This window comes from Clarias gariepinus, chromosome 11, assembly GCF_024256425.1.
Source record: "Clarias gariepinus isolate MV-2021 ecotype Netherlands chromosome 11, CGAR_prim_01v2, whole genome shotgun sequence".
Lineage (NCBI taxonomy): Eukaryota > Metazoa > Chordata > Actinopteri > Siluriformes > Clariidae > Clarias > Clarias gariepinus.
In genome coordinates this window covers 10127807-10155275 of record NC_071110.1, presented here as the reverse complement: position 1 = coordinate 10155275, position 27469 = coordinate 10127807, and the positions used below count along the sequence as shown (strand labels likewise).

At 38.6% G+C, this 27469-nt stretch overlaps 1 protein-coding gene across 1 annotated transcript; it reads right to left on the bottom strand.

The window, feature by feature from the left end:
• Positions 1-303: 303 nt before the first annotated feature.
• plppr4a (phospholipid phosphatase related 4a) lies at positions 304-27469 on the bottom strand. The gene is made up of 7 exons (XM_053506687.1): positions 27169-27469; positions 16403-16588; positions 9759-9888; positions 9031-9226; positions 6648-6705; positions 4762-4935; positions 304-3431 (listed from the first exon to the last, which is right to left on the bottom strand). Exons 1-7 carry the CDS (start codon positions 27244-27246, stop codon positions 1983-1985), a joined length of 2271 nt encoding a protein of 756 aa, XP_053362662.1. The 5' UTR covers positions 27247-27469; the 3' UTR covers positions 304-1982.

Here is a 27469-nt window from a genome sequence, read left to right as displayed (position 1 = left end):
TCTATTTATTATCAGGATTATAGTGAGGTTGAGAGATAAACTGGAATTTAATGTAACAAATACATGCGGAGTGATACAAACAGTGAAATGTACTGTACTAGTACTGTTATAATAAATATCAGCACTCCATCAAATTAGTTGAGCGGACCTTACTGATGTATTCTATAATGTAAACCTATGATTTGAATTTTAGCTAGAGACCAGTATCGGTATATAGATATAGAAAATTACCCAAAGATTCAGATTCAGATCCAGAGACTTTTATTGGTATAGTCTAATTAAGCTTTTGTCCAATTACTGAAGCATTGCAACAATTCTGTCTTTTCCTTCTATTAAACACAAAATGAGTTTGAAGAAGTTTGCGGTTGTCTTTTATAGTGCGTAAAGAGTTGTTATTATAATGCTGATTTCATCTAGTAAAGCTAAATCCTTTTTATGTTTTGGATCATTTTCTCAAAATGTTCCTGCTGCCGTTTTCACGAGCTAAATAAGCTTACAGATGACAAAATAAATGTTTACACAGATGCATGACTCACGGATCGTTAATGGTGTGTTAGTGGCAATTTTATGGTTGGAAACTACCCTGTCTACAGTTGTAGTACTGTTCAGCACTAAGAAATGGCCATTCAAATAAAAATTCCAGAAAATATGGTATTTTCTCTGGCAAAACACTGCATTTAAAATGCTAGCAAGTAATACCTGTAAAAAAAAAAAAAAAAACTAAATAAAAAAATCCATAAAAAGCAACAGAATCCATCTCAAGGAGAGCGTCTAAATGTGTCCAGGGTGTCTCTTAATTTTGCACCATTTTAAGGAAATACTGTACAACATTTGGACGCTTGCAGCCAAAAACAGGCAGGAAATCACCGAGGCACTCTATGACGAAAGACTATTACAAGGATGTTCCTGCAGTATGGAGAAAAAAAAAATTGAATAAATAAAAAAATCAGGTGTCAAAACCAACCAAAGAGTTTTAAATCCCCAGCACGTCTTCCAGAGTCTTTGTGAAGGGTGCTCGGATTTTTTTTTTTGTAAACACCCATAGATACAGTACAGTAGGTAGAGGGGAAGGAGGATCAGCATGGCAGGTAAAAAGCAGGGAAGAGGAAAACAAATTCAGCACGAACGTGTGTAAAATATTCAGCACATTAACCCAAAGCAAGAAACAGCAATTTTACATCTGCGCTCAAACCACAACTGAGGAACAAACCAGGATTTCCAAAACAACATGGAAAAAATAAATCAAAAAATGTAAATATGAATTAATTACAAAATATGATGTGTAGTCCTACTGTGAATGTATTGACAATGTAGTTAAATCCACGGTTAAAATGAAATGTGCCTGAAACTCATCTACAGCACTACGACACCTGCTTTAAGGCAAGCCCTTTCTCAGTGCAGTCAAAAAGCATTGACCTCGTCCCTCACTGAACACAGAATGGCTAACACGATGCAGGATAATTATTAGCCATTAGCAGTGGTGTAATAATGATGTTGAATCATGTGTTCCATTAAAAATGTTTACACTTAGAAAAATATACCAACACAATGGATAAGGTATGAAACTACTTTTCAAAAAGCACCCACGTGTTGCCATGTAAGACAACACACTTATCCTTTAAACACTATCAGAGTTTAAAAAAAAAAGCACTGGCTAGGTAGTGAACACTATCTGTGACAAAACATTTCCTCATTTATCATAGCATCAATCATTATAAAAAGTGTAATTGGTCAAACCACAAAACCACTCTTGCGAAAGAGTCACCAAAAAAAAAGAACATTTGTGCTTTTTCAATGTCATAGTACATCACAAAAAATCTGAAAATACATAACGCCACCTTACAAATTTGGAGGGAGCCAGTGCAGGTGAAAAGGGAATATACTGTATATCCAGTGTGACTCCGGTTTGTCCTTCTAGAGAACTGTGAGTCAGGTAAGAGAGCAAGGCCACTCCGGAACAAAATGATGGAACGAGCTTGAGTTCACTCTTTAAACGTCACAGTGGGAGGAGGCGTAGGGGATCCTTTGAAAAAGTGCGGCAGATTCCTGGCATTGTCTGGACTCGGGCCTCGGTCAGGTAGCAGGATGACGTTTTTGCGGCGCAGGGTGGAGTCACGGCTGGAGGCAAGAGAGAGCGTTTCAGAGGCAGCCTCAGCTTCACTGCCCGACTCCACAGGTGTCACTCGAATGGTGGTGATGGCCTGTGGGTGTTGGTGCGGGTGGTGAAAATGGTGATGGTGAAAGTGTGGATGATGAGGGTTGCTTATGTCAGGAACAGAGCCGTCCTTAAGCGAATCACAGCTCTCGGAGTTCCTGTTGAGATCGTTGAGCTCGAAGCATTGGCGCATGCTGACGCGCTCTGGTGGTGGCTTCCACCTCCAGGAGCCACCGGCATCTGAATTGGATCTGTTTTCAGGGTGCGCATCGACATGTACAATGCCTATTCCAGAGTCCTGCTCTGTCAGTGCCTTGTAACGGAAGGATCCTGTGCGGCTGACAGCACTGCCCTCACTCTTGGGGCTTCCGTGAATCATGCCCTGCTGTTTAGACATGGCGATCACCTGCATTATCCGTGGCTGATTGTTAGTCCTGCAGGGTGCGCTCTTCTCCGCCATCTTCATCCATTTTGACCTCGCGTTTTCGACCATTCCTCCACCACCATCACTTATTTCCTCACTGTCCTCCTGCAGAGATGAGCATGCATTCTCTTGTGTCTCCTCAGGAATGTGAACTAGCTGTGATGAGCCTGGCCGTGACTGGATGGACACCCTGGCTCCACCGCCACCTCCACCATTGTGGTTTGGCAACGGCACGACGCTGGCAGCCATTTTCATATACTGTCCAGGTGGCCCGTCCAGACCCATGGCAGTGGGTTCAGAGCTGCAGCGTACTTCCATGCCCCCATCAGGACCCTCTCCAGCCTGGAAAGAAAGTTTGCGGTTCTCATTCTTGCTCTTCCATTGTGAGAGCAATTGCTTAGATCTTGTGGAGTCCATGGAAGCATGGATGGCAGCGTGGCGTCGTGGTATTGGTTCATCCGCACCTATAGAGTGTGAACGAGGCAGCGTGTTGCTAAAGGTCACCATGCTATCCTGGCACAGGCTAGCTGCTGTGATACATTCCAGCTCAGTGCTGGCCCTCTTGAGGCTGTAGGAAGAGTCACGATGAGGTCCTCTAAGCAGGATGCTTTCCGAACGAGCTGAAGTTGGGCGCTCCCTTACACTCAGACTCTTGGCCTGGAGGAGGCGTGGGGGCTCTGTATTAAGGTTGGGGAGAGGACGCAAGGGCTCACGGAGGGGAGGAGGAGCCATGATCGGCTGAGGCTGGGGCGGAATCTGCATGGGTGGGGGTTGAGGACGTTGCTGTGGACGTGGTCTCTGGCGGAGAGATGTGTCCTCGCTGGGTTTAAAGTTACCCACTGCATACAGACCCTGAAGGAGAACCCACAAAGCAATATTAGCACGGTCCTGGCTGTTGAATCTCAACACTTTTCTTTTTACAACTGGATAAATGCCAGGTATAGCATGTTATCAGTTTGTCTTCTGTAAGTAAACACTTTTTTTTGATACACAAATTTGGTCTCAAACAGATGTACAGTAAACCTTTATGATATTTTTATGATACCTAGGTGCTGATTCAATTTAAATTGCCATTCTGTTAGTATCACGAGTGTAAACCTATCCTGAATAGACTTTTTTTTCAGGATTTCACCACAAGCCTAAACAGACATCAAATAATTTGCTCATATGACACAGGATGCTGTGCTTCCTGCCAATGTGTGAATAGTTTAGTGTGCACCACCTGTAGGACTGTAGAGGAACTGCAGAATGTTACCGCCTAAAATGCAAACGTATACAAATTAAAAATTTATATAAAAAAAAAAACGCTTTGCTCTCAGCTCTGCCCTTAGTGACAAGCTGCCTATTTATCCTTGCATATAGATTTTTTTTTTACATCAAAGGTGTGAAGTTTGACAGACATTTATTTATGTAAATGTTTAAATATTAAATAAAGAATGCATATATGTACAGTATATAAACATGTAGAATTGTGGACATGCTAAAATCATGCTAAAACTGTAATTCAACTTAATCAATCTATTGGAAATCACCCAACACTACAGTAGCAGGCGCCTGCCTATATGTACGGTACATACAGTAGGTGTTTCCTTTACATTTATGTTTCTTGGTTACATGTCAACGTCTTCTTCAATCACATAATCAATGAAAGACTTGACTGGTCCAATTACACTTGCCGCTGTCTTACAAGATACTTGTAGGAAATCGGTGCTTTGAGACTTCATAGATTACGTCCTTTACCATGAGTCACCGCAAAGGACAGAAAGGAGCAGAACATACTCTTTCCTTGAACCATAAATGCACGGTATAAGATCAAATCAACATGTTGGCGATCACAGAGCAGCTGGAAGCCGAAAAACGAGTGAGGGCGTGTGTGGGAGGATAGCAAAGAAGCAGCCACATGGGATTTACTTAGAGTCTATTTATAACCCATTAAACACAGTGTTGTCTCATCACTCCGCACCAAGACCCCCATATTGTTAGAACATACGAAGCACCTTAGGCAATAATACCATTAATACTATGTAATCAATAACTTTCATAATGAAAACTTCCACAGACATGTCAATAGACTATCCTTGTTAACTTTGGCTGTAGAAAAAAAAAAAAACATTGCAATGCATATCCATGAAGGACACAGAAGAGCAGAAGAGGACATGTGTGATCATGCAGAGACACTCACCAAGTAGACAGCAATACTTCCTCCAATGAGGAAGCCACTGTAAACATCCATGGCATGGTTTTTGAACTGGATGATGCGAGTTAGACCACAGATGACTGCACACATGATGAAGGAAAAGACCAGTAGGGGCTTGAGTAGTTTGGAGGAGTCAGTTAAGGTGGCATTGAAGTACATCTGTGAAGAGGAAGCACAAGATCAACTACTGTTTTGGTACGTTAAGGAAAGTGCTTAAGCTGCTACAGTGCTTCTTATACTGTTGTAACACTGTAACATACAGTATATAGAAAGAAGGTAAATTAGCAGGAGGTGGCTTTAATGCTTTATAATTTAAGAATGGACTGTGTCATAGGGTTTACAATGCTAGATATTCAGCGAATTAAAAACTCTTTCAGGAAAACAACTAAAATCACAGTGTCTTGACCTAATTTTTTAAGGCAACAGTTTCTTCTTGTGAATTTCTATGTGAATTCATTAAGGCCACCGAGTACGTTTTCATTCGAACTGAACTAACTGCGACACGAATCAGTTTGATATTTTTTACCGCTTTGAGAAACCACTTTGCTAACACTAGTATATTGGACTTTCATTCTGTGTGTATATATATATAAAGTATATGTGATGGATTTGCACCCTATAACACATAAATTAAATATACTTTATATTTAATCATCTAAATAGCAGAGTCTTGTGGTGGTTTTCAATCTCCTTTCTTCAGTCCATAGTTGTCTAAACGTGCTTTTCTTCCAAATTCAATCATGGCAGCCATCTGGTGTTGAGGTGGGAAGGTATTGGTCTTCCTCAGTTCTTGTTAATGGTCACTGGCTATTTTCGCATAAACATAACAAGTGGCACTTCCGAAGCCATAACCACTTCATTTCTGGTATAAGGAGAGTTTGGGGAGCAACAGCAGCAGGGTTGTTCAGTGGTTAGCATTGTCACCTTGCCATCCAGGGTTGGGGGTTTAAATCTGGCCTCTATTCTGAGTGTGTAAAGTTTGCATGTTCTCTCCAGCTAGTTTCTTTCAGGTACAATCCGAAGACATGCACTATATCCCAATTGGTATTTCCAAATTGCCTGTAATGTCTCAGCATTGGTGTTTGTGTCCTGCAATTGGTTGACACCCCATCCAGGGAGTCTCCTGCCTTGTGCCCTGGGGTGGAATAAATGTAATGTGGTCCATTAGATAAAATGATTCTGACACCCCTATTGTGTGGGGAACCAGTGATGACTGAGCAGTTAAAAAAGAATGGTAAAAAACAAGACTGTCAGACTTAAGTGAAGGTGTAAAACCAATGGACAGTATGGTGATGAAACCCTTAGCAGCATTTAAAGAAGGCTGTATATCTGTGATTGAGTGATTGACAATCCCGGGCCATGGTGGCTTGGAACCCACTGTAGTTGTTTCTGTGAACATTCAGCATTTGGAATAACTGATCCTTGGGAATCGCAGATTAACTTTTCACCAACTTGTGAAAGAGACGCATTTGTCTATGGAAACTGTAGACACAATCATTCTCCAACATCACTTGCACATTACAGGATCTTGGCTGAGAGTTACTGCCGCATCCCCTCTACCGTTCCGGTACATTTCCACATGTTTGGGCCATTTAAGGTCTTTGTTAAAGGGTAGATTTCTAGACGTAAAGCAGACAGTACCATCATGGCTGATGGTATCCAAGCACTAGTAATGGTGAAATGCTGGGATAAGTGCAGTAATAGAGAAATAAAGAGAGTTTTTACACTCATACCAGTGATTCTGCACAATTAAAAGTTCCGGTTAGACTTGAACTCAGTTAATTAATAAGTTTGTATCATGCCATACAAACCATTTCATGCCAGTGTCAAATTTTACACGATACAGCTGTGCAGTCAGGTGGATTACTTACTGAGACATACACTGCAGCGAAGGCGGCCAAGGTGGCATGTTGCGATGGAAATGACTTCCTGTAATGATAAAGACAAAGTGTTAAATCAAATAATCTGCTGGAGAGGACGTATCAATGTACATCCGGTGCATCTTTTATCTATAAGTCTTTTATTAGTCATTACTTTCATTGGCTACAGTGAGGACAGTGTTCCTACAGAACGTCTGAACAAAAACAAGAATAATTACGCCTAGCGATTGAGTGGAAAGGCTGTCGAGGACTGAATAGCGGAGCAGTGCAAATGGATGTGTGTGGGTGTTTTGGAGCTGGTGCTTCACAGGCGAAGCAGGACTGAACTCTGTGTGGGTTTTTGCAGAACGCTGCATGCTGACATTCACTATCTTTTCTTTCCATCGCTACAAACAGGCTACAGATTGAAGAATGTTTCACAGAAGAACCGAGTATGGTATTACAGGGTTAGAATGCTTAACACATTATGTATATCACGTCAGTACATCAGTCCCAGTTGGTAAAAAAAACACAGCACTGACAGAAAAAGCAAAACAGGCATACTGTAGCTGCTTGTTCTTAAGGACATAGCCGGCACATGTCAATCTACAGCTCTTAGCAACGCATCACGTTATATTTTCAACGATAGAAGGAGCATAAATTATACACACCAGTACATCCACAGAGACAGAGTAGAGTAACTATTGCAGCATCATCAGGCAAGCTAGAATGTACACCATAAATCATAAATTAGCCTAATAATTTACAACCCATTTTATGTCTGCAAGCTGTCTGTGGTAAACAGAAATAAAACAACAAACATATATTCACATAATTGCTCAAATAATCAAAGTCCAACTTTTTCTAGATGGAATGCCATTTGAAATGCCATCTATTTCCCCTCCAACTCCAAACAAGATAGAGCATCTCCAATCCCACAGCATACAGTAAGCATGCTTAAACAACATTGTGCCATTGTGTCGAAATACACATCTCTACCAGTTAATCACAATACGGGATGTTATGCTCATGAGCAGTCAGGAAAGTGGTGGTTCAGGAGGCTAAGGTTGTTGATTTTGGGCGATGGTGAGGATCCGGGTTTGAGCCATTGGATTCAGTGCTGGTCCCAAGCCCACATAATATGGGAGGGTCATGTTAGGAAGGGCATCCGGTGAAAAAACCTGTGCCAGGTTGAGTGCAGATCAGATGGTTTGCTGTGGCGACCCCTCAACAGGAGCAGCAGAAAGAACGTTTACGCTCATAAAGAGTTGGACCAGGGATGGCCTGAGGTGTGACCAAAAAGCTTGACAAAAGGGTTGTCAAGCTTTTTGCGGTCAAATCCACAGACCCCTTAGTACATCATTATTTCAGGAACAAAATGCATGAAACTTTTATATAACATTCATATTACTTTAATATGTTTTGTCACTCATTTTTAACAACTGTTTCACGAAATTGTTATGAATGCACCGCCTACTTTTGTAACACCAGAGAGTGAACATGCCTTTGATGGGACATTATTTAAATGTGTACAATAGTTTCAGCTTTTTATTACAGCCATGCCACTTTATTTTCATTTTAATAAGAATTTCATTCTCTACACTGTATTGTACTAAAAGCTTGACTTATCTAGCTAGCTAGATCTATTAAGGTATTAAGGCATGAGGTACAGTACTGTGCAAAAGCCACCCCTCATTTCTTTATATACTGTATTTAATTATATAGATTAAATTAAAGAATGGGCTCAAATGTTTTAATGTGACAGGCTGAAACAATTTAAAAAATGTTTGTTTGGGTAACAACTTCAGCAGCAACCTCATTTCCCCTCTCGTCTGTTCCAACCACTCGGCATTCATCATCATCAGTGTACTAATCACCAGCCTGATCATCTGTCGTCATCTGGACCTGTTTCTCACTTTTTCATGCCTCGAGTTAGGTGTAGTTTATGCTTGAATGATTCATAGGTCACTGTGTGGCTTAGGAAAAAAAAAATTCTCTGAAACTGCTCAGCTATATTGAGTGGACTGAAAATGAGAGTATAAAAACCTGCCAAAACTGAGAGGCAAAAAAGTACATCAGGATGCCTGGAGGATTGTTCCTCAAGAGTACATAAAATACAGAAATGTCTGGCTCTCTGGATGTGAAATATAAAGAAATGAGGAGGCTCTTGATTTTTGCAGTTCTGTATGCACTACAGGTCCTACATATTCTATCAGTTCTGGTGCATGCGACTTGCTGTAAGATTGCAATGAATGTTGGGCGAGTAGGTCACTGTGAAAGATACAGTATGTACTGTCTATGATCCTGCTATGATACTGAGGAGAGAAAAGAGCAAAAAAAGTTTACAGAGTTAATTATCCATAAACACTAAAGAACACTACGACATCTTTCTCACCTTCCAGCATTGATGGCTGCTGAGTCAGAGCCTGAGCAAATGTCCTCCACGATGAAGGAATTATCATCACAGGTGGTGTTGAGGATGGTGTAGTTGGGCTTACATACTGTCAAGAAGTAGGGAGCGTGATAGCCTGTGGACAGCTGGATGATGTCTGTGATGAGGGCTGTGATGCACAGACCAAAGATGTGGACACCTACACACACACACACACACACACACACACACTATATATTTAATACATTAAGTACAGATGGAAAGTAACCTCATGTACCTACTGTACATGCACCTATCTTTCCTCTCATGGGGTATCATTAATCTTTATATGGACTAAAAGATATGACCATTTTCCATCTTTGGATTTCAAATTATGCTCTGTCAGAGCTGCTCTCATTTCCATATAACCCTAATGACTTGCTCATATTTCCAAATAAAGGCTTGTCTGCCACCCGCAGAAAGACATTTTTAAAAGAATTATAATTCAAATTATGAATAAAAGCTATGTAAGGCAGAAAAACAACACATGCATGCACCCAATACACAGTTACATACAGTACACAGCCACTGTGATTAATAACTCACTTTAAAACATGGTAATTACTACAGGAATATGGTTATTTATCCTGGAAGTTACATACCGTGACATTGTTAACAGTGCTGCTTTTATAAATCAATACATTATTATTGAAACCATAGGGTAAAGAAGAGCATGAAAAAGGGATGCCTACCTACGAACCTCACCGCCCGGCGGATGTAGGAATTAAAGTTACAACCAGCGGCGTTTATGTTGGCTTCGGTTTTTATGTTGATCCTTCTTTTGACCTGGAAGCAGTACAGGATGCCTTCTCCAATCATAATCTGTAGAGATACATTTTGCCATGGTTACTTCATACGCAACACTAGTTAACGAAGGATGCTTGGGCCAACCAAGGTATTGTGTCGATCCTTAGTTTGATTGTTTTTTTCTGTAGAATTAGTTGAAGAGATACATTTTGTGATCACTATATCATTTGCATAGTGGTTAGGGTAAATCTGTCAGGTATTACTGTAGCTGGGTTCCAGCAAACAGTTATTTTCGTTTGTTTTGAACACGGATTACCAATCACTCGTCTGTGGAAACTATAAACACAATCATTTAGGAGCACTCGTCTGGGAGTTATTGCCCCATCCTCCATACAGTCATGACTTTCCACATATTCGACCATTAAAGGAGTTCATGGGAGGCCAGTGTTTCAGACAGAAACAGAAAGTCTGATCATACTGAGTGCATTAATGTAGGATTATATAGAGAAATGACAGTAGTTGTTACTCTGATAACTGGACAATCCAAAGTCCCAGTTTGACTTGAACGCCCCACGTATTTACAAAATAATATTGAAACTAATTATTTATATTTTCATCTTGCTCAAGCCACATTGTTGGAATGGTAGCTTACATAGTCTACCAAGTAGTTGCTAACAAAGATTTCCTTACAGTGAGTGACTTTTGATCAAGTTGCTGCGCTGTAACAAAACGTCCATGTGCCATCAGGAGTTCAGTCTGATTGATGTTTAGTACGTTTACAATCTGCTTAAACTTTGATAAGAAACCTCTTCTGGGTACAATGTTTTTTACTCTGGAGTAACATTATATAGGGATTTAGTCTGAGAATGTAGATGGATGTGGTGGTGTTTTTTGGTGTTGAAAAGTGGTACATCAGCATACAAACACCCTACCTTAAGAATACTTGTACTGGAAATTTGCAAGAAATTTGCCTCGGGATATGAAGCATTTTCGGCATACGAGCAAACGATCCAAGCCGATCCGAGCGGCAGCCGAGTTGACAAGCCATTTGCAGTTTCGTTTTAAAGCAGCCAGTGCCAAAAGGAATCATAAATGAAGGTTAAGTGAGGTTTAATGTCTATTTATTACATGTATTACTTCATTTACATATATTTTTAAAATGTTTTGATTGTTTTTAATTGCAGAATATGATTATAGTGCTGGAAATTGGTAATATTTTTTCTGTGGCTGAATCGGATTATCTGTGTTTACATTATTTCCTATGGGAGAATGCGTTTTGCAATACGAAATTTCCCCTTAAGGACTCGCTTCTGGAACGGATTGAATTTGTATGATGAGGTACCACTGTACATATACATTAAATAAAAGTGTTTCTTAAACCCTATCAAAACTGTCTGTGTGACATTACTAAAGAATTGATGATATTAAAGATATTTAACAAAAGGATCCTGGGTAAAAGATGTACTTTTAGTCCTGTACCTTTCAGGCACGAGCTGCACATGAACCATACGGTAGCTGATCTACTGCACTTGGTGCAAATCTGTAAATATTGTGTTTGTATTGTTTTCTTTGACCTGTTCCTTTACCTAGAACACATCTTTACTACAGTATATTTACTATATTTACTATATTTATTATATTTTCATCGAGCCCTTTCATCGAGATCCTTAACACTGAGCTTCTCAGATTTGTGCTTTGGATGAATGTATATCTAAATAAAAGACACAGATTTATGTGTTTAGTTTTTTTTTTTTATCTTGATGTTCGTCTGAGCAAGAAGAGCATCTGTCACACAGCTCAAAAGAACAGAATAATAAATGAGGGAGAATGAGTGAAAACCTGAGAGAAAGACTTAGCTACAGTAAGTGCCAGACTGAGCTTTTATGTTAAAAATCGCCAGACAGAGCATAATACAAAGGAAGAAAGAGAATGCCAGATAGAGAATGTAGATAAGGAAAAACCACATTGGTCTTTAGATGAGCCTGGCGGTCCATCCAGAACCCAGTACAGTGACTAAGTAACCAACACATACACACAAACACACACACACACACACACTGCTTCATCATGTTCTGACTTTAGAAAACCCAAAAGTACGACTTCTTCTACTCTGACAAGCCACAAAAGGGCTGTAACTCTTATTTAAGTACTGCAAATGAGGCGTCTAACCGCATTTCCATCGAATCGCAGTCAGGGATACTACAAACGCTTTAATCCGCATTGACTTTAATTGGACATGTCTTGCCTGGGATTAGAATCAATGAATGAGAGCTAATGAGAAAGACGTAAGCTGCTTGAGCTTTAAACGTCACCAGCTAAAACTCAAGAGTCTGAACTTTAACCATGGTTACACTAATTTGTGTAATTCCAATGATAAAATGAAAGATGCTTACCAACACATGCTTTATGTAATAAAGTCATTTCCTGTTGGCACATACAGTATGGTGTTGCATCATCAAACATTTGAGCACGATTCAGTCAAAAATTTTAGACAGAAGTGACCAAAACAGAATCTAAAGTCGTTCAGACATACTGTAGTATTCTTTATATTTTCTGTAGGTGCAGAAATAATGTGACTGATCCTATATAACTATAAACAACTGAAGATTTTTTTTTTTTTCATCAAATACATGTATGACGTTGTGCTCATGAGACTAATAAAGCTTCCACCTTGGTTAAAGAGGCACTGCCTCTGCCTCAGCACACTTTGTTTCAACTAACATGTCTGCACAACACTGGATCACAGTCTATTGCATCACACTTCATCTTCACTTTAAATCCCATCATATACCCTTTCATACTGTACATCTTAAAAATAAGGTCAGATCTAGAAGGGTTCTTTGACGCTTTCTCTTGGGGAACTTGTCAAAGCTTGTCTTTCTATTACCTCCAAAGTAGAACATTTGAGAAAGCTAGTTACCCATCACTATATAAAAGCCTTTTAAAAAACCATTAAAAAGCCCCCTAAGGTATAAATAGCTAATCACATATTGAGATGCGCACCATGAAGTCTCATAAGGAGGAAAAAAACGGTGCTTGTCGAATATTTAATGAATTTATCTTAATTCAGTTAAGATAAGATTGGCAGCTCGATGGCTTAGTGGTTAGCACTGTTTGCCTTCCGCCTTCAGGATCCCGCTTCAGGTCTGTGTACATGTGTTTGCATGTTCTCCCTATCCTTGGTGGGTTTCCTCCGGATGCTCCAGTTTCCTCCCACAGTCTAAAGACATGCAGATTAGGCTACTTAGTGTTCCCAAATTGCCGCAGTGTGTAAATAAGCGTGTGAGTGTATATGTGTTTGTGCCCTAGAATAAATTGGCACCCTGTCCAGGGTGTACCCGTCTCATGCCCCAAGTCTCCTGTGATAGGCTCCAGGCCACTCGCAACCCTGTATATACAGTATATATACTGTATATATATATATATATATATATATATATATATATATATATATATATATGATTAAATTTATGATTACATTATGATTAAACATTATGATAAAATGGCGGAGAAGTGACTGACAGATTTAAACCTGATCAATAACACAAGATTAATGCCGAAAAAGAAACAGTGGAGGTTATAATTTGTCAGATTTTTAAAAACTCTCCATTCTACTGGTTTAAAAAATCTACATAATCATAATAAAGCTACAGTATAAAAATGCCAAAAAAGTCAAACAATGGCTAGACTATGTCTTTTTATAAGAATATATCTTAAAATAGGCTCAGAAAGTACAATTTCATTGCACAGTCCTGCAGCTCCAAACCCGGGGGAATCTCTATCTCATTCTCTCCTGCATGAAAGTTTCATCGTCTAATTAACCCTGTCAGTGACTCAGAGGAAATTTCATGTCAAAGGCATGAAATGAAAAAAAATTAATAAATAAAATACAATACAGCATGGTATTGTGCCTTAGTGCATGAAAATAACATCCACATGGTGCTGAAACAGAGCTATCTCACATTCAGTGCATAGTGTACTGTATGTGCGAAATGCATCCTGGGTAGCTGGTAGCTGAAACTGCACTGACAATGAGGGGGACAACTAAGCAAGAGAGAAAGAGAGAAAGGAAAAGAAGCGTGCACCTGTCCTCTGAGGAAGTAAGTTCAGCAGAGGATCCTGACTCACTGCCTTACGCAGAGATGGGCGTATATGCTAATTTGACATTGAGATTTGCATATTAAAAACAAGCAAACCCTGACACTATGTGCGACTCTTCAAGAAAGATTAAAAAAAAAGAAAGAAAAAGGAAAAAGCCACCATATGCGTCACAGTTTGCAATAAGTGCATCGCTATAGTTAGGCTGTGATGCTGCTTTAAACGATTGCTGCTTTATTGTGGTTTTAGAGCAGATTTCAGTGCATGTACTTCATCTACTTAAACTGATTTAATTTACTTTAGGCTTATTAATTTAGTGATAAGTTAAATCACATGATTTGGGTGCAGGGCAAAAAAATTCTCAGCAGGTAGAGCTGCGCGATTAATCGTTACTATCGATAAAAACGGGACCGCGGCACCACGTTTGGAACGGCACCGCGAGCTTCTGTACTGTAGTTCTGCGTCGCCTCCCTCTGTGACTCACATGTGTGAAATATGAGATACAACATGGCAGCGCGCTCTAATAAAACCAAAGAGCTTGTTTCCAACAGAGGCACGTTTTTTTCTACGTATGGAAATTGTTCGAGTTTGCAACTTTACACATTGAACAAGCCAAAGCCCGGTGTAAAATGTGTCTGAAGTTTGTGGCAAATAAAGGAAGCAGCACGACTAATTTACTCGAGGACCTCAAACAGAGACGCACTGATGAATCTGCGTCGTATTTGACGCTGCAAGCTAAACAAGACATGTGGCAGCGCTAAAACACCTTTACGTTTCATATTTTAATAACCGTGATATTGCATTTTAAGAACAGTGCTACCTAGCACCTTGTAACTTTTCGAATTAAGAACTGATACGTTGCAAGAATTTAGCCTCGGCATCTGAATCATTTTTGACATACGAGAGACCGAGCCGGTCACGGATACATCCAGGTTGCGCTTACATTCGGTAGCTGATCAAACCTTGTTTGCTTTAGTGGGAAACCAAGCTGTTGGGTTTGTAACACAATGTTGCAAAAACGTCTTAAAAACAATATTAATACCAAATCGAGGCCCTCAGTGAGAGAATATAAATCCGCTGAGACCACTGGACCACTTGGGAGCATGCTGTTAATGATAGTATAATATCGTAATATAATATAAACTAGAACGATAACAATGAGTGTCACGAAAATATAGACAAACAAGCGAAAACAAAATGTAAAAAAAAAAAACAGAAAACATAAATTTCCAGAAATGCTAAATTGGAAAGCGGATGCACATAGTAGTGCTTAGCACCATCACCTTGCACTTCCATGCTCGATGGTTCCATTCCTAACTCGGGTATGTGTGTGTGCATGGAGTTGTTCACCCTGTGCTTTGTGGGTTTCCTCCAGGTACTCCGGTTTCCTCCCACAGTTCAATGACATAAATATTAGGTTAATTGGCATTCCCAAATTGCCTGTAGTGTGTGTTTATGTGTGCGCCCTGCAATCGAGTAACACCACGTTCAGGGTGTTCCCTGCCACGTGCTCCAGGGCCCCACAAACCTGTATACAGGATAAAACGGTAAAGACTGCCTTATGTCTGAGCTCCGTCTTGTAAAAGAGAGGTAACATTTCAGCACTAAGAGATGAGATACACACACAGACACACACAGTGTGCAGGAGGCAGTTGTATTCGTTCCAATCTCCGATCAGAATTCTAAACCCTCTCAGAAACTTAGGAGATTGTGAATGTGGGAGGACATTGTGCAACTGGACGTTAAAAAATTTGTTGTTCTAAAATTGCATTTTCATTCGTTAAACATTATCCCAAAGTCATTTTTATCAAAATAATTATAACTTTTAAAATCAAGGTTCTTGGGAGAGCTTTAATAGCACAGTGAGACAGTGCTTATAATAATGCACAAGACAGCATTTCACATGACAGATGTAATAAATGCTGCACATTTGAATGTGTAAATAAAGTGAGTTGATTATGTTGCACATAACTTTTTGCCATTTTTAAAATGTCAGTGTGATGCCAGTCAGTTATTGTACTCATGATTTTGTGCATATTGATTTATTGCCTATAGCAGCAGTCTGTCTGCGGCGTTTCGCACCACACAGAGGTTGGGCTTCCTCCAGGACAGTGGGGCTGTTTACATTTTCAGATTCTATACGCTCTGAACTTCAATCCTACTTCACAAGTAAGCGATAATTGAAGTGTCTGTCACTGCAGGGCTGAATGTTTTTACTGTACTTGACACTTGTTACCACCAACATGTGAACCAGAAAGCGTGTTATTATGATCCATTACTATCTCACCGTCTCATGTGTTTTAAAGTGAACAGTGTGGTAAACAGCGGGGAAAAAACTGACATCATGTCTAAAAAAGATGGTCCTTTACTGAAATTAAAAACAGTGCACTGAAATTAAATACACTGCACTATATTAGGTGTGTGTGTGTTAGTTGACTCTGCTTGGGTCTGACCATACAGTTTTAAGTGTGTGTGAGGTTTTGGGACTAACCGTGGCTGCTGGAATTACGAACGCCAGGCTGAAGAGCATGAGGAACGGGACAACCTCCTTGTTGGGATCGATGTAGGGCATGCTCAGGCTCCGGTCATTGCAGCTGTAGCCTGAGTGCACAGGCTTGAAAATGTCAGTCAGCTCCAAAAAGTACAGGCTGACCACTGAGGAGGCGAGGATCGGGAGCTGCGCACAGAGAGAAGGGAGAGGGTTATTACAGCAAGCCGCGAATATGTAAAATCAGTCATTAAAATGGGTGTAGTGGTAAGCACTGTAGCCTTGCACCTTCGGGGTCCGGGTTCGATTCCCAGACTGTCTCTTTGTGCATGGAGTTTGCATTGTCTTCCTGTGCTTGGTGGGTTTCCTCCGGGTTCTCCGGTTTTCTCCCACAGTCCAAAGATATGCAGGTTAGGCTAATCGGGGTTTCCAAATTGCTTGTTGTATGTGAGTGAGAGTGTGAGTGTGTGTTTTGCGATGGATTGGCACCCTGTCCAGGGTGTACCCTACCTCAGGCCCTAAGCCTCCTGGGATTTTTTTTTAAAGCTGGTGGGTTTGTACCATTAAGGACACAATGTTCATAACATTTACAAATAAAATATGCATATATTACATTCCATAGTATGATATTTAAATATATAGCTGCAGCAGGCTCTAGGCAAGCCTTCATTTCCATATTTTCTGTACCTGGTTATATAATAAAATCACTCCAGTATGAACCCATGCTGCTTCCTGTGTAGTTCTGTAGCTACACACAGATCTTATATTCTCACTGTAAAAATGACATCTTTGCATCTTGGTTAAAATGTTTTGAAATATATCTCAGATATTTTTATTATAATGTTACAATTAGCCATAAATAAGATTATTAAATCTATTTCTAGGCATTTTTACCTATTTAAAATCAAGTTTTTATTACACTTTTTAATATGCAGAAAACAAATTTGTTTCTTTTTAGAAAACATGATTAAAATAAGCAAAATTTCTTCCTAATAAAGCGAGACTATTTTAAGCTTGAAATGGGTAAAACTGTTCATGAATAGGTTTAATATTCATGTGTGATTTAGCATCATTTGATAATAGGGAGTAGATACTGTACATTTAACTACATTCAATATATTTCCACTTGCGAAGATGTCATTTACTTCAGTGAGTACAATCGTATCTGAAATTCTGTGGAGACTGCTTTGCAAGGTGCCTGCAAATGTACACAGGATCCTTTCTGGTGTTAAACCAACTCCTACTGTGATCTTTTTATGTCTGAGGAAGAGTGAAAATCACTTTCGAAACAAAGATATAGATCGGAAGCAGCCAAACCCCTTTGTGGCCAAATATTTCAAAGGAAAAGAATCAATCGTGCAGCATTGCTGGGATGACAAACCACAACTGTTCAATATTCTGTTAAATCTGTAAGAAAGATTCAGACATAAATAACAAATTCTCATATCCTAACATATATTCTTATATATTTGACTGCAAAGTGAAATAAATCCATTTTGGCAGTTTTGAAAAAAACATTTTTTATCTATTTTAAGGATTAAAAACTGATATGTTTTAATACTTTCCCTGAGCAAAAAGGCTGTTAAAAAAACACAAATACAAAAATAATTTGTCAAAATGGTTTTGGTTATATATGTACTGTATAGCCAACCCATGCATCATAAGTTGGGTTTTGTTGCACACAACCTTTTTAAAAACTAAGACCGTTGGAGATCATGCGCTATAGGAATGAGAAACACCAGGGACCTCCCAATAAGATACTAACACAATACCTAGGTCCTGATTTAATTTGTATTGCGATTATCACAATTATCAAGTATCACGATTTTATAGATTCACTAATTCAATGTTGCCTGTGAATGTATGAATAGTTTAGATCATGACACCTATAGAATTATAAAGGGAGTTCAACATTTTACATTATAACATTATACTTTAAATGCAAATATATAAACTAAAACATTATTTTAAAAAACTATCATTATAAAGCGATGGAGTAGCGATATACAGTATGAATTGCCATACAAAGAAGTTTGAGATCTATAAGGCCACTATTTTTCCCCCATCTCTAATGAGCAACAATACAATAAACTTTAAAAAAAAAAAAAAAACAATACAAAAAACTTCAGCCAATAATGAATCATGTGCATCAGTGCCTTGTCAATCCACTACAATCCCTCAGAACAGCTTCTACAAGTCTTTGGAATTGTGCTCAAGAGATGAAATCATTCTTCCCATAGATATTTCCACAATTGGTATTTTGATGATAGTGGTGGTAAACTGTTAAGACCTTGCTCTAAAGTTCATCATAACTTTTATATCAGGAGATCTGGTGTGCGACAAGGTCATAAGAAATTATTTCGAATTTTGTAAGTGATCCTCAACAAACCATTCAGTGAGCCCCCGTAGCGTTTAGATTGGAGTCGAGTTACATTGGAGGAAACCGCTCTGATCAGAAAGATACTGTCAAAGTGATCAGCCAGAAGAACTGCAGGATGGATTTTTTGGAACTGGTGCCATAAAGGAAACAAGCAGACCTGGACCATGGCAGCAAACTACATAAATGACCTCAGCAACATAACAGAGCCAATTTAACTGTAATAATTTTTTAGATAGATAATTAGCATTTCAAAATAGTTAATAAGCTAACTTGCCAAAATCAACCACTTACAACTCATTATAGCTATTCATCACAGCCAGCTGCCTACTCAATAAAGTATGAATGTCTCGTGCATCCATAAATGCTTCATTTGTATTTATTGTTGAGCAATTTTAATGTTTTCCAACAAATTATTTTTGCCAACCCACATATTCATTTTAAAGTGGGTATGAAAAAAAAGTGCATGCATCTGGAAAAAAATAATAATAATAATACTTTCACAAGTAAGATGATTATATTTTAAAGCAGTTTTTTTTTTTTGACTCAATTACAAAGTACTAGAATTTAACAGCTTCTTAAAGAAATTGATACTGGATATGCCCTGAAACTGCAAACTTAGGGTCAAATGATGAAAAAATAGACATGGCACGCTTATATGGCTAAGCTTAACTTAAAAAAAAAAAAATTAATTTATTAAAATTGAATCAGTACCAAAAGCCAATGGCAATTCACAAATCAAATACCATTTTGAGCGAACTACGAAGCATGAAACCCACTGCATGTCAACATTTGGAAGAAAAGAGAATAGTGTCAAGAAACTCATTATGAAATTCATTTTATCTTATTTTGTCCCATCTATCCTGTCAACAGGACACCTTTCTGAAAATGTATTTTCTCACAAATTAGTTTTTATTCCTTCTCTCCCTCTGACAGCTTTTTGATTAGAGTGATAGTGTTCACTAAAACTGTTTTGGAGTCACATTGTGGTTCATTATGTTGCTTTATGTAGGCCAGTTTCTTAATGACTTAATTACAACACTACTAAAGTTTCATTGTAGTGGCTGATGTTAATTATAGTAACACTCTTGACCATGGAAATGACTGTGGTATTTCAATTAATTATTGTGTCAGTAAGATTAATAGTAAAACATATACACATTAGAAACTTAAAGAGTCTTCATATGAAGGTTATATCACTTACAGTACAGGGCATTTACTGTAAATAACTAAAATAAAATATTGGGTTCATTGTTTTAGCCACTGGTTATAAGTCTAACTGACCAATGATCATACCTACAGTAACACTAGGGCTGTAGGACTTAAGTCTGGTTTATAGATATTTTCTGTATTGATTTGGATTTGGGTTAGAATGAAATATTTACTTGGACTTGGTTAAGTCTGGCATTGGTGACGCTCAATATGTGACCAAATTTCAGTGGTTTGCATATGCTCAATAAAATAACTTGTTATTAACCGAAAGGTAGGCCTAAGTCTTTTTTTTTTATAATGATTTTGCAGGGATCTAGGTAATTCCATAAATAAATAAATAAATAAATAAATAAATAGCAAATTTGGCTTACCTACACATAATCCACCTTAATACCTACCACTAACTAAAACATCCAAAACCCTACATGTACCTTTAAACCTTATCCAGCCTTTTCCAATTTTTTGGATTGAGATGCATCATTTACAATTTTCTTGACTGATACTGACGTCCAATTTATACAAATGTCTAACCATCCAGGATGAATCCATATCTTTAAACCATAACTGACAGGATACACAAACATTGTTGTAGATTTTCTTTTATTAAAAATTTTATAATATGTTTATACTAAAACATGAACTATTAAACAACTTCAACAATTTTTCTGTAAAACTGCACAAGAGTACTTGCTTCAGATTCCTGGTCAGAGGATTCAGAAAATTCAACCGGGGAAGGCAAAGGTGAACACATGCTTCCTCCAAGACACTTGACGCCACCATCTTTTTGTGAAGTGCCGCATGCACATCATTAAAGCTATATATACGCATCAGGTGGGATGTAAAGGTCGAATGATCGTCGCTCAGGAGCCCATTTTTAAATCGCTGTCACGGCCGATCGATCTAAATCGCAGTCCGATACACAGAACATTTCATTCTGTAAAAGATCCAGAGCATCGTGGATCACACAGAAATGTGAGATTAGTCACAGTAAACAGATATATAATAACTGCACAAAATCACTGTCAGAACAAACAAACCAAGTTGTAACCAGGCAACAGCATACACAAATTAGGACTGACTGTGGAAGGTAAAGGCAAGACTTTACAAAGAAATAACCATATAAAAACCCTAACAGAAACCTATTCGCAGATTTCTAAGCTTTCTTTTTATTGCACTGTGTTAGAGGAATTGAGGTGTTTTTAAATGTTACAAATCAAACCTTAAAAACTAAGAAATTGCTTTAAATATAAGTTGGAGGAATAAAAATCTATGGATGTCACAAACTGATGTTACATTTCAATTAGCTTGTTTTTAGTGGACCACCACTCCATAATACCCTGTAACCCATTTAAATATTCTGAGTGTGAAGAAAATTGAGTGAAGGAAATTAGTTTATAGACTTTATTGCTTCCAGTTGACTGTGCAGTGTTGAAAGATTGCTCCGCTCTCTTAACCGTGTGCAGGAAACACGAGTGTGTTTGTGTGATGAGTAATCCTCTTCTGACGCCGAGGTGAAGGTGAGGAGAAGAAACTAAAACAATTCTGGACTGCATGAATGCGACATGATCTCGAATTAAGTATCTCTTTATCTTCAGGAAATAGATTTGTGGGTCTATGCCTAGCAGAGCATAAATGTTTTATTGGTCACTGACTAGAGGAAATGATAATGATCACTATTTGGACGTAAAAGCAGCCAGGTGTGGCACAAACAACACAAATATTGCAAGCTTTAAGCCGCAATAATGTTTATCAAATCTAACTTACAAGTGAGTCTGATCTCAGGAAAATTCCAGTGCTTTGGCTATAGAGGGCTCAAAACGAATATGGTTTATACATAGTACGATTTATCTCTATTGGTATTTTATGAATCTTTTATTGGCATTTTCTTGTTCATAACACAAACAAAATTAAGAGAGCAGCTTCAGGCTAAATAAAAGGGATATAATTTTCTCCTCACCCATCATGTGGCCGATGAACCAAGCCACATGTGGCATTCAAGGTTTCCTTGTATAGTTTGGTACTTAAGCTGCGTGACTAATGTAGTAAATGACAAATGGAGAATTACAGCTGTCAGATTATCTCAAAAGGGCACATAAAAAGAGTATAGTAAGATATGGGTCTTTCCATATGCCATCGGGCAAAGTATACTCCTCGTCCCATTTGGGGAGAAATATCTGCTGTTTCAGTGGCAGGTACCCTGTGGGATTGGGTGAGCAGTTGAGGGTGAAACAACTTGTGCAAGAGGCCCATCAGTGGCAGCTCGAAGGCGCAGGGGTTCAAACCAAGGACCATCTGTGCAACACCTTTACCACCCAGCTTCCACTGCCCCACACGCTCACTGTGTTTATCTGTATAAAAATGTATTTAACAAATTTTTATATAAAACATTTAAAACCAAATTAATATGCCTTATAACAAACACTGCCCAGCCAATATATATATATATATATATTTCGTTGGATCGACTTATGCTTTGATGACGGCCATGGAATCACTTTGACAAGCTTATGCAACGTCACAACAGTTATTTCTATCTAATTTATATCCAAGCTTTTGTACTAATGAAGGGAAAGTCTGATTACAATGTAAAGTCTTCTCCAGCACATCCCAAAGATTATCAGTGAGGTTAAGGTCTGGACTCTATGGTGTCAAATCCAAGTGTGAAAATGATGTCCTGTGTTACCGAAACCACTCCTTCACAATCCAATCCTAATGAATCATGGGATTTTCAACATGGAATATGCTATCCACTGATGGAAGAACGTGGACAATCAGTATATTAAGGTAGTTGCTGAACCTAGACCAAAAAATGTACAGGATTGTATGGCAGGCATTAAACATAATTAGGGCATCACTTTATCTACCTCTCTCCCTTCCAGACAAACTAATAAGTCAATTTTCTTAAGGCTACACAGCTGTTTAGTCCAAATTCCTTAAGTTCTCTTTACTTTGTGAGTGTGGAAATGGGTGATTCCATCTCAAATCAACCAGAGGGTTCCACCACATGATCACAGATTTTGCTGATTTTTTCACCAATTGTTGGTATTGCCATGAAAATAAAAACCCCTAATTTTTTTGTCCCAACTCCCACCCGTTAAAAAATGGCAGCCATCTTAATTTTTGGCCTCAAAGTGCTTCAAGACATGCCACGCCCCTTTTTGAAATCCTCTTTTCCTTGATAACTCACTTGCTATATGTCATATTTATGTAAGTTTTTATTTAGATTCAGATTCTGCAATCGGAATTTGGCTATCTGCTGTGGTTATAGAGATATTTCTGAAAAAACATTTTTTGGGGGGTACCCCTTTTCGACCCCCCAGAACCCAAGGTCTGCATGTATATATGTTACTCAAAAAATAGGGGTTACTTCACATCACCTTATCTTGAAAATAAATAAAAACCAGGGGTGTGTTATGCCCTGTTTTATAGAAATCATCAAAAATTAATTGTCCAGGTTTTGCAAATGTTTTACGATTTGATACACATTTTATATACAGAGAATGTACATGGATCTACACAATAGGCCTTATCTACCAGTAAATGTGTCATTTTATGGTGGTACATGTAAGATTCTCAAACAGTATCCTGTAACTGAACCATTTAAAAATGGGGGTCGAAAAGGGGTACCCCCAAAAAATGTTTTTTTCAGAAATATCTCCATAACCACAGCAGATAGCCAAATTCCGATTGCAGAATCTGAATCTACATAATAACTTACATAAATATACCCAGTTTCATATGACATATAGCAAGTGAGTTATCAAGGAAAAGAGGATTTTTAAAAGGGGCGTGGCATGTCTTAAAGCACTTTGAGGCCAAAAATTAAGATGGCTGCCATTTTTTAACGAGTGGGAGTTGGGACAAAAAAATTGGGGTTTTTTATTTTCATGGCAATATCAACAATTGGTGAAAAAATCAGCAAAATCTGAGAGGTGATGGTGGAAAATTTCTCTTTCATTGGTTGATTTGAGATGGAATTACTCAAATGCTCTTAATTTCACGATTAAACATACTGTAGCTGTGAGATCTACTTTTTATTATTTGATTTCACTATTTAAGTTCTGCATTTTCACTATATAAGCCTTTAAGTAATTACCCATCACACTTATTCATGATGTTTTTCCAACCACATTTTTTCCCTAAAAATGATTGTTGAGCATTATACAGCTCTTAACACATTTTTTGTAGTTTCAGCAATATCCTTAGTTGTTTTCTTTGCTTGCTGCAGGACAATAGTTTTACCTTCTTACATGGTTGTTTAAGAAACAGGAAGCTTATGGGATGCTAAAGCTTAACTGCATCAATGAAGGTAAAATAACTTGTTACCAGCTAACCCATATGAATCCCTGCAGTAATTATCCAATGGAAGACTCTTGACTCTTTGCTTAGTTAAATCCAGGTGGTGATGTTTTTTTTTTTTGGCCAGGAAGTGATTATAGTTGGACATTATAAGATGGATTGATAAATAGATAGATAGATCGATAGATAATTTATTTATACTGAAGGAAATTTCAGATAAGGAGAATGTTAAAACTTTTGCTAACTGCAAAAAGCAACACAAGAAGTTTGTCAGGTGCAACAAGCTCTTTTTTCCCGCATCAATGCAATCCAGAAATCTGAACGGTGACGTTTACCTACAAATGCAGGCACATGCAGTTAAAGTCTAATCAGGATGCAATCCACATATAAGACCTAAACAACAACATGTAAACAAGATGCCAAAGATATGCTTGTCATTTCTGACAATCAATAAAAATGAATAAAAAAAGACATTGCAGGTCTACAATAATACAGTAGTAATAGCTATTTAGAAGACAAATCACATCCTTGCTTAGCACACAGTTTAATAAACAGGCAGGGTTGTATACAAAAAGTGATTTACAGGATCATACAGAACATATTAAACTATTTTGTCGTGTTGTGTTTATCAGCCAATCATTGTACTTTTTATACAAAAGGCCTATATACAGTATACAGAATACAGCTTAGAAATATATTATGCTGTATATATCATGTCTACTCTCATGCTGCCATAAAAAGACTCATAAGCCTTCTGATAATCACGAGGATAGATCAGACTCGGGGCAGTAAACTCAGTGGATGTGTTTTACGATTCATATCATTGTCCCATAAATCTTTGTATTACCCATGGAGCATATCCCAACACAGCATTCTCACATGGCCAGTTAAACATTGCGCTGGTGAGGACATGTATTAGATATGTTTATGCTCAATCCTTGGATATTACAACCATAAAGCAAATTACAGCTATGATCGAATCCTTCTGATGCTGAGAAAGGTTTGTGTTGGTGTCTAAATGACTTGTGACCCATGAGAGAACATAAACCAAATAGCTACAGTCCTGTGTTATGGATATGGAGGGTACTTCTCATGAGCATACTGTCCTACTTTCTGTCTTGTGTGAACGAGAGAGCAGAAACCTGATGTGTGGTGTATGTATGTAAGTTGTCTTTTTTGCTTCATATTATTATCACTACTTTAAAACTAAACTACACATATGGGCAAAATAATTTTAAGCGTAGACAATTAAGAGGTAAGTACCTGATATAAATAATAACACACTGGGGGCTATGCTGTTACAGAAAAAAATATTAACGAAAAGGTAATGTTCCAGTTGTCCATTTTCCGTTCATTGCTTACCCTGTGTAGGCTACTGGGGCCTGGAGCTTAAAACCTATCCCAGAGAACTTAGGGCAAAACACAGAGGATTGTGGAGTGCCGACCCTTCACAAGTCACAAGCTCAACCACACTTTCTTATATACAATGGTCAATTGGGAAAGGCTAATCTAGGAAACCCATCAGACACTAAGAGAACATGCAAACTCCACACAGAACTAAAGGTTCAGACGCCTAACCAGAGGCAAGGTGAGAGTATTTAACAATATTTTAGGCATGTCCTATTACCGGCTTGAGTTGATTATTTTCTGATTTTCCATATCAGCACTGTCCTGGCATGTTTTATTTTTCTTACATCAGTGTTTTATTAATACTTGGATACCATCAACATCATCAGCTCATTGCATATGCCATACACACATTTACACCTATGGCCATTTAGTATTACCAACAAGAAAACACCAGGAGGAGTACATTTCATTGTAAGTGATTTACACCTGCCAGCCTGAAAAAACTGGGCGTCTCATCTACGTTCTTTGGTTTCCTCCCAACTCCCAACACCTGGCCAAGGTAGCTCAGTGTGTTAAGGCTCAGAGTTACTGATCAGAAGGTCAGCAGTTCAAGCCCCAGCTCTGCCAGGCTGCCACTGTTGGGTCCTTGAGCAAGGCCCTTAACCCTGTATAATTGCCGACCCTGTGTTCTGACCCCAGTCTACTAACAAGTGCTGGGATATGTGAAGAATAAAGAATTTTATAGTGCAGTAATGTATACGTGACGAATAAAGACTAAACTAAACTAAAGATAAATAAACAAAAATAGTGTTATATAACATGAACATAACAGTATACAGGAACATCTGTATTCCAACTTAGGTGACAACATTGGTGACCATTGTACTTATTCCTATTTTTATAACCGTGGTTGGACCTCTGGTCAACATTCACATGCTCATTCTTACATTATAGGCAATTTGGAAACACCAACTAGCCTAATCTGCAGGTCTTTGGATCCACTTAATCACACACTCATCGTCTATACCGCTTAATCCTGTATTCAGGGTTGCGGGAGGCCTGAAGCCTATCCCAGGAGACTTTGGGCATGAGGTGGGGTACACCCTGGACAGGGTGCCAATCCATCGCAGGGCACATATCCATACACACACTCACACACCCATTCACACACTACTGGCAATTTGGGAATGCCAGTTAACCTACATGTCTTTGGACTGTGGGAAGAAAATGGAGTACACGATGCTGAGAGAACATGCAAACTCCATGCACACAGACCCTGAGGCCGGAATCGAACCCGGACGTGCAAGGCGACAGTGCTAATACAGTAACTAAACCACTGTGCAGCCAGTACATAACAGTATATTGGATTTATAGCAGTAATATTAGTCAAGTACAGTAAAACAATGTTCTTATACAACCTAAGTTTATTGAACACCTGAATGTAGTAGGGTTGTTAATTTATTAGTGGGTAGCGTAAGAGGTCCAGTGTGTCCTTGCAGGGTGTAATGTGTCTCCACTGGAGCTGTCTTACCTCCACAAAGTAGAAGCAGGGCAGCAGAGTGACGCTCTCTTTGCTCATGCTGGCTTTAAGTCTCTCTTTGGCCGACATGATGAAGCTGCCACTGAGTGTCTCCTGTTGGAATATATTTATATATATTTGCTGTTGTTGTTGTTAATGGAGATGAATGAAGAACTCCCCCTTTGATGTTCTTGTTTAGTCCCTTTTTCTCAGTCCTGATTTAGTTGCCCATGCTCAGGGTGGGAATGAGAGGAAGCAGAGCCACTGCAGCGCCGTGACCCCATGCAGCATCCTTTAATAAGCGCGAACGTTC

Coding starts and splice junctions, on each gene's coding strand:
- plppr4a (XM_053506687.1), bottom strand. CDS start 27,246: ATGTCGGCCAAAGAGAGACTTAAAGCCAGCATGAGCAAAGAGAGCGTC. Junction 9,227..9,758: donor CCGGGCGGTGAGGTTCGTAG/GTAGGCATCCCT, acceptor GTGTGTGTGTAG/GTGTCCACATCTTTGGTCTG. Junction 3,432..4,761: donor GAAGTATTGCTGTCTACTTG/GTGAGTGTCTCT, acceptor GTTCTCCTTCAG/GGTCTGTATGCAGTGGGTAA.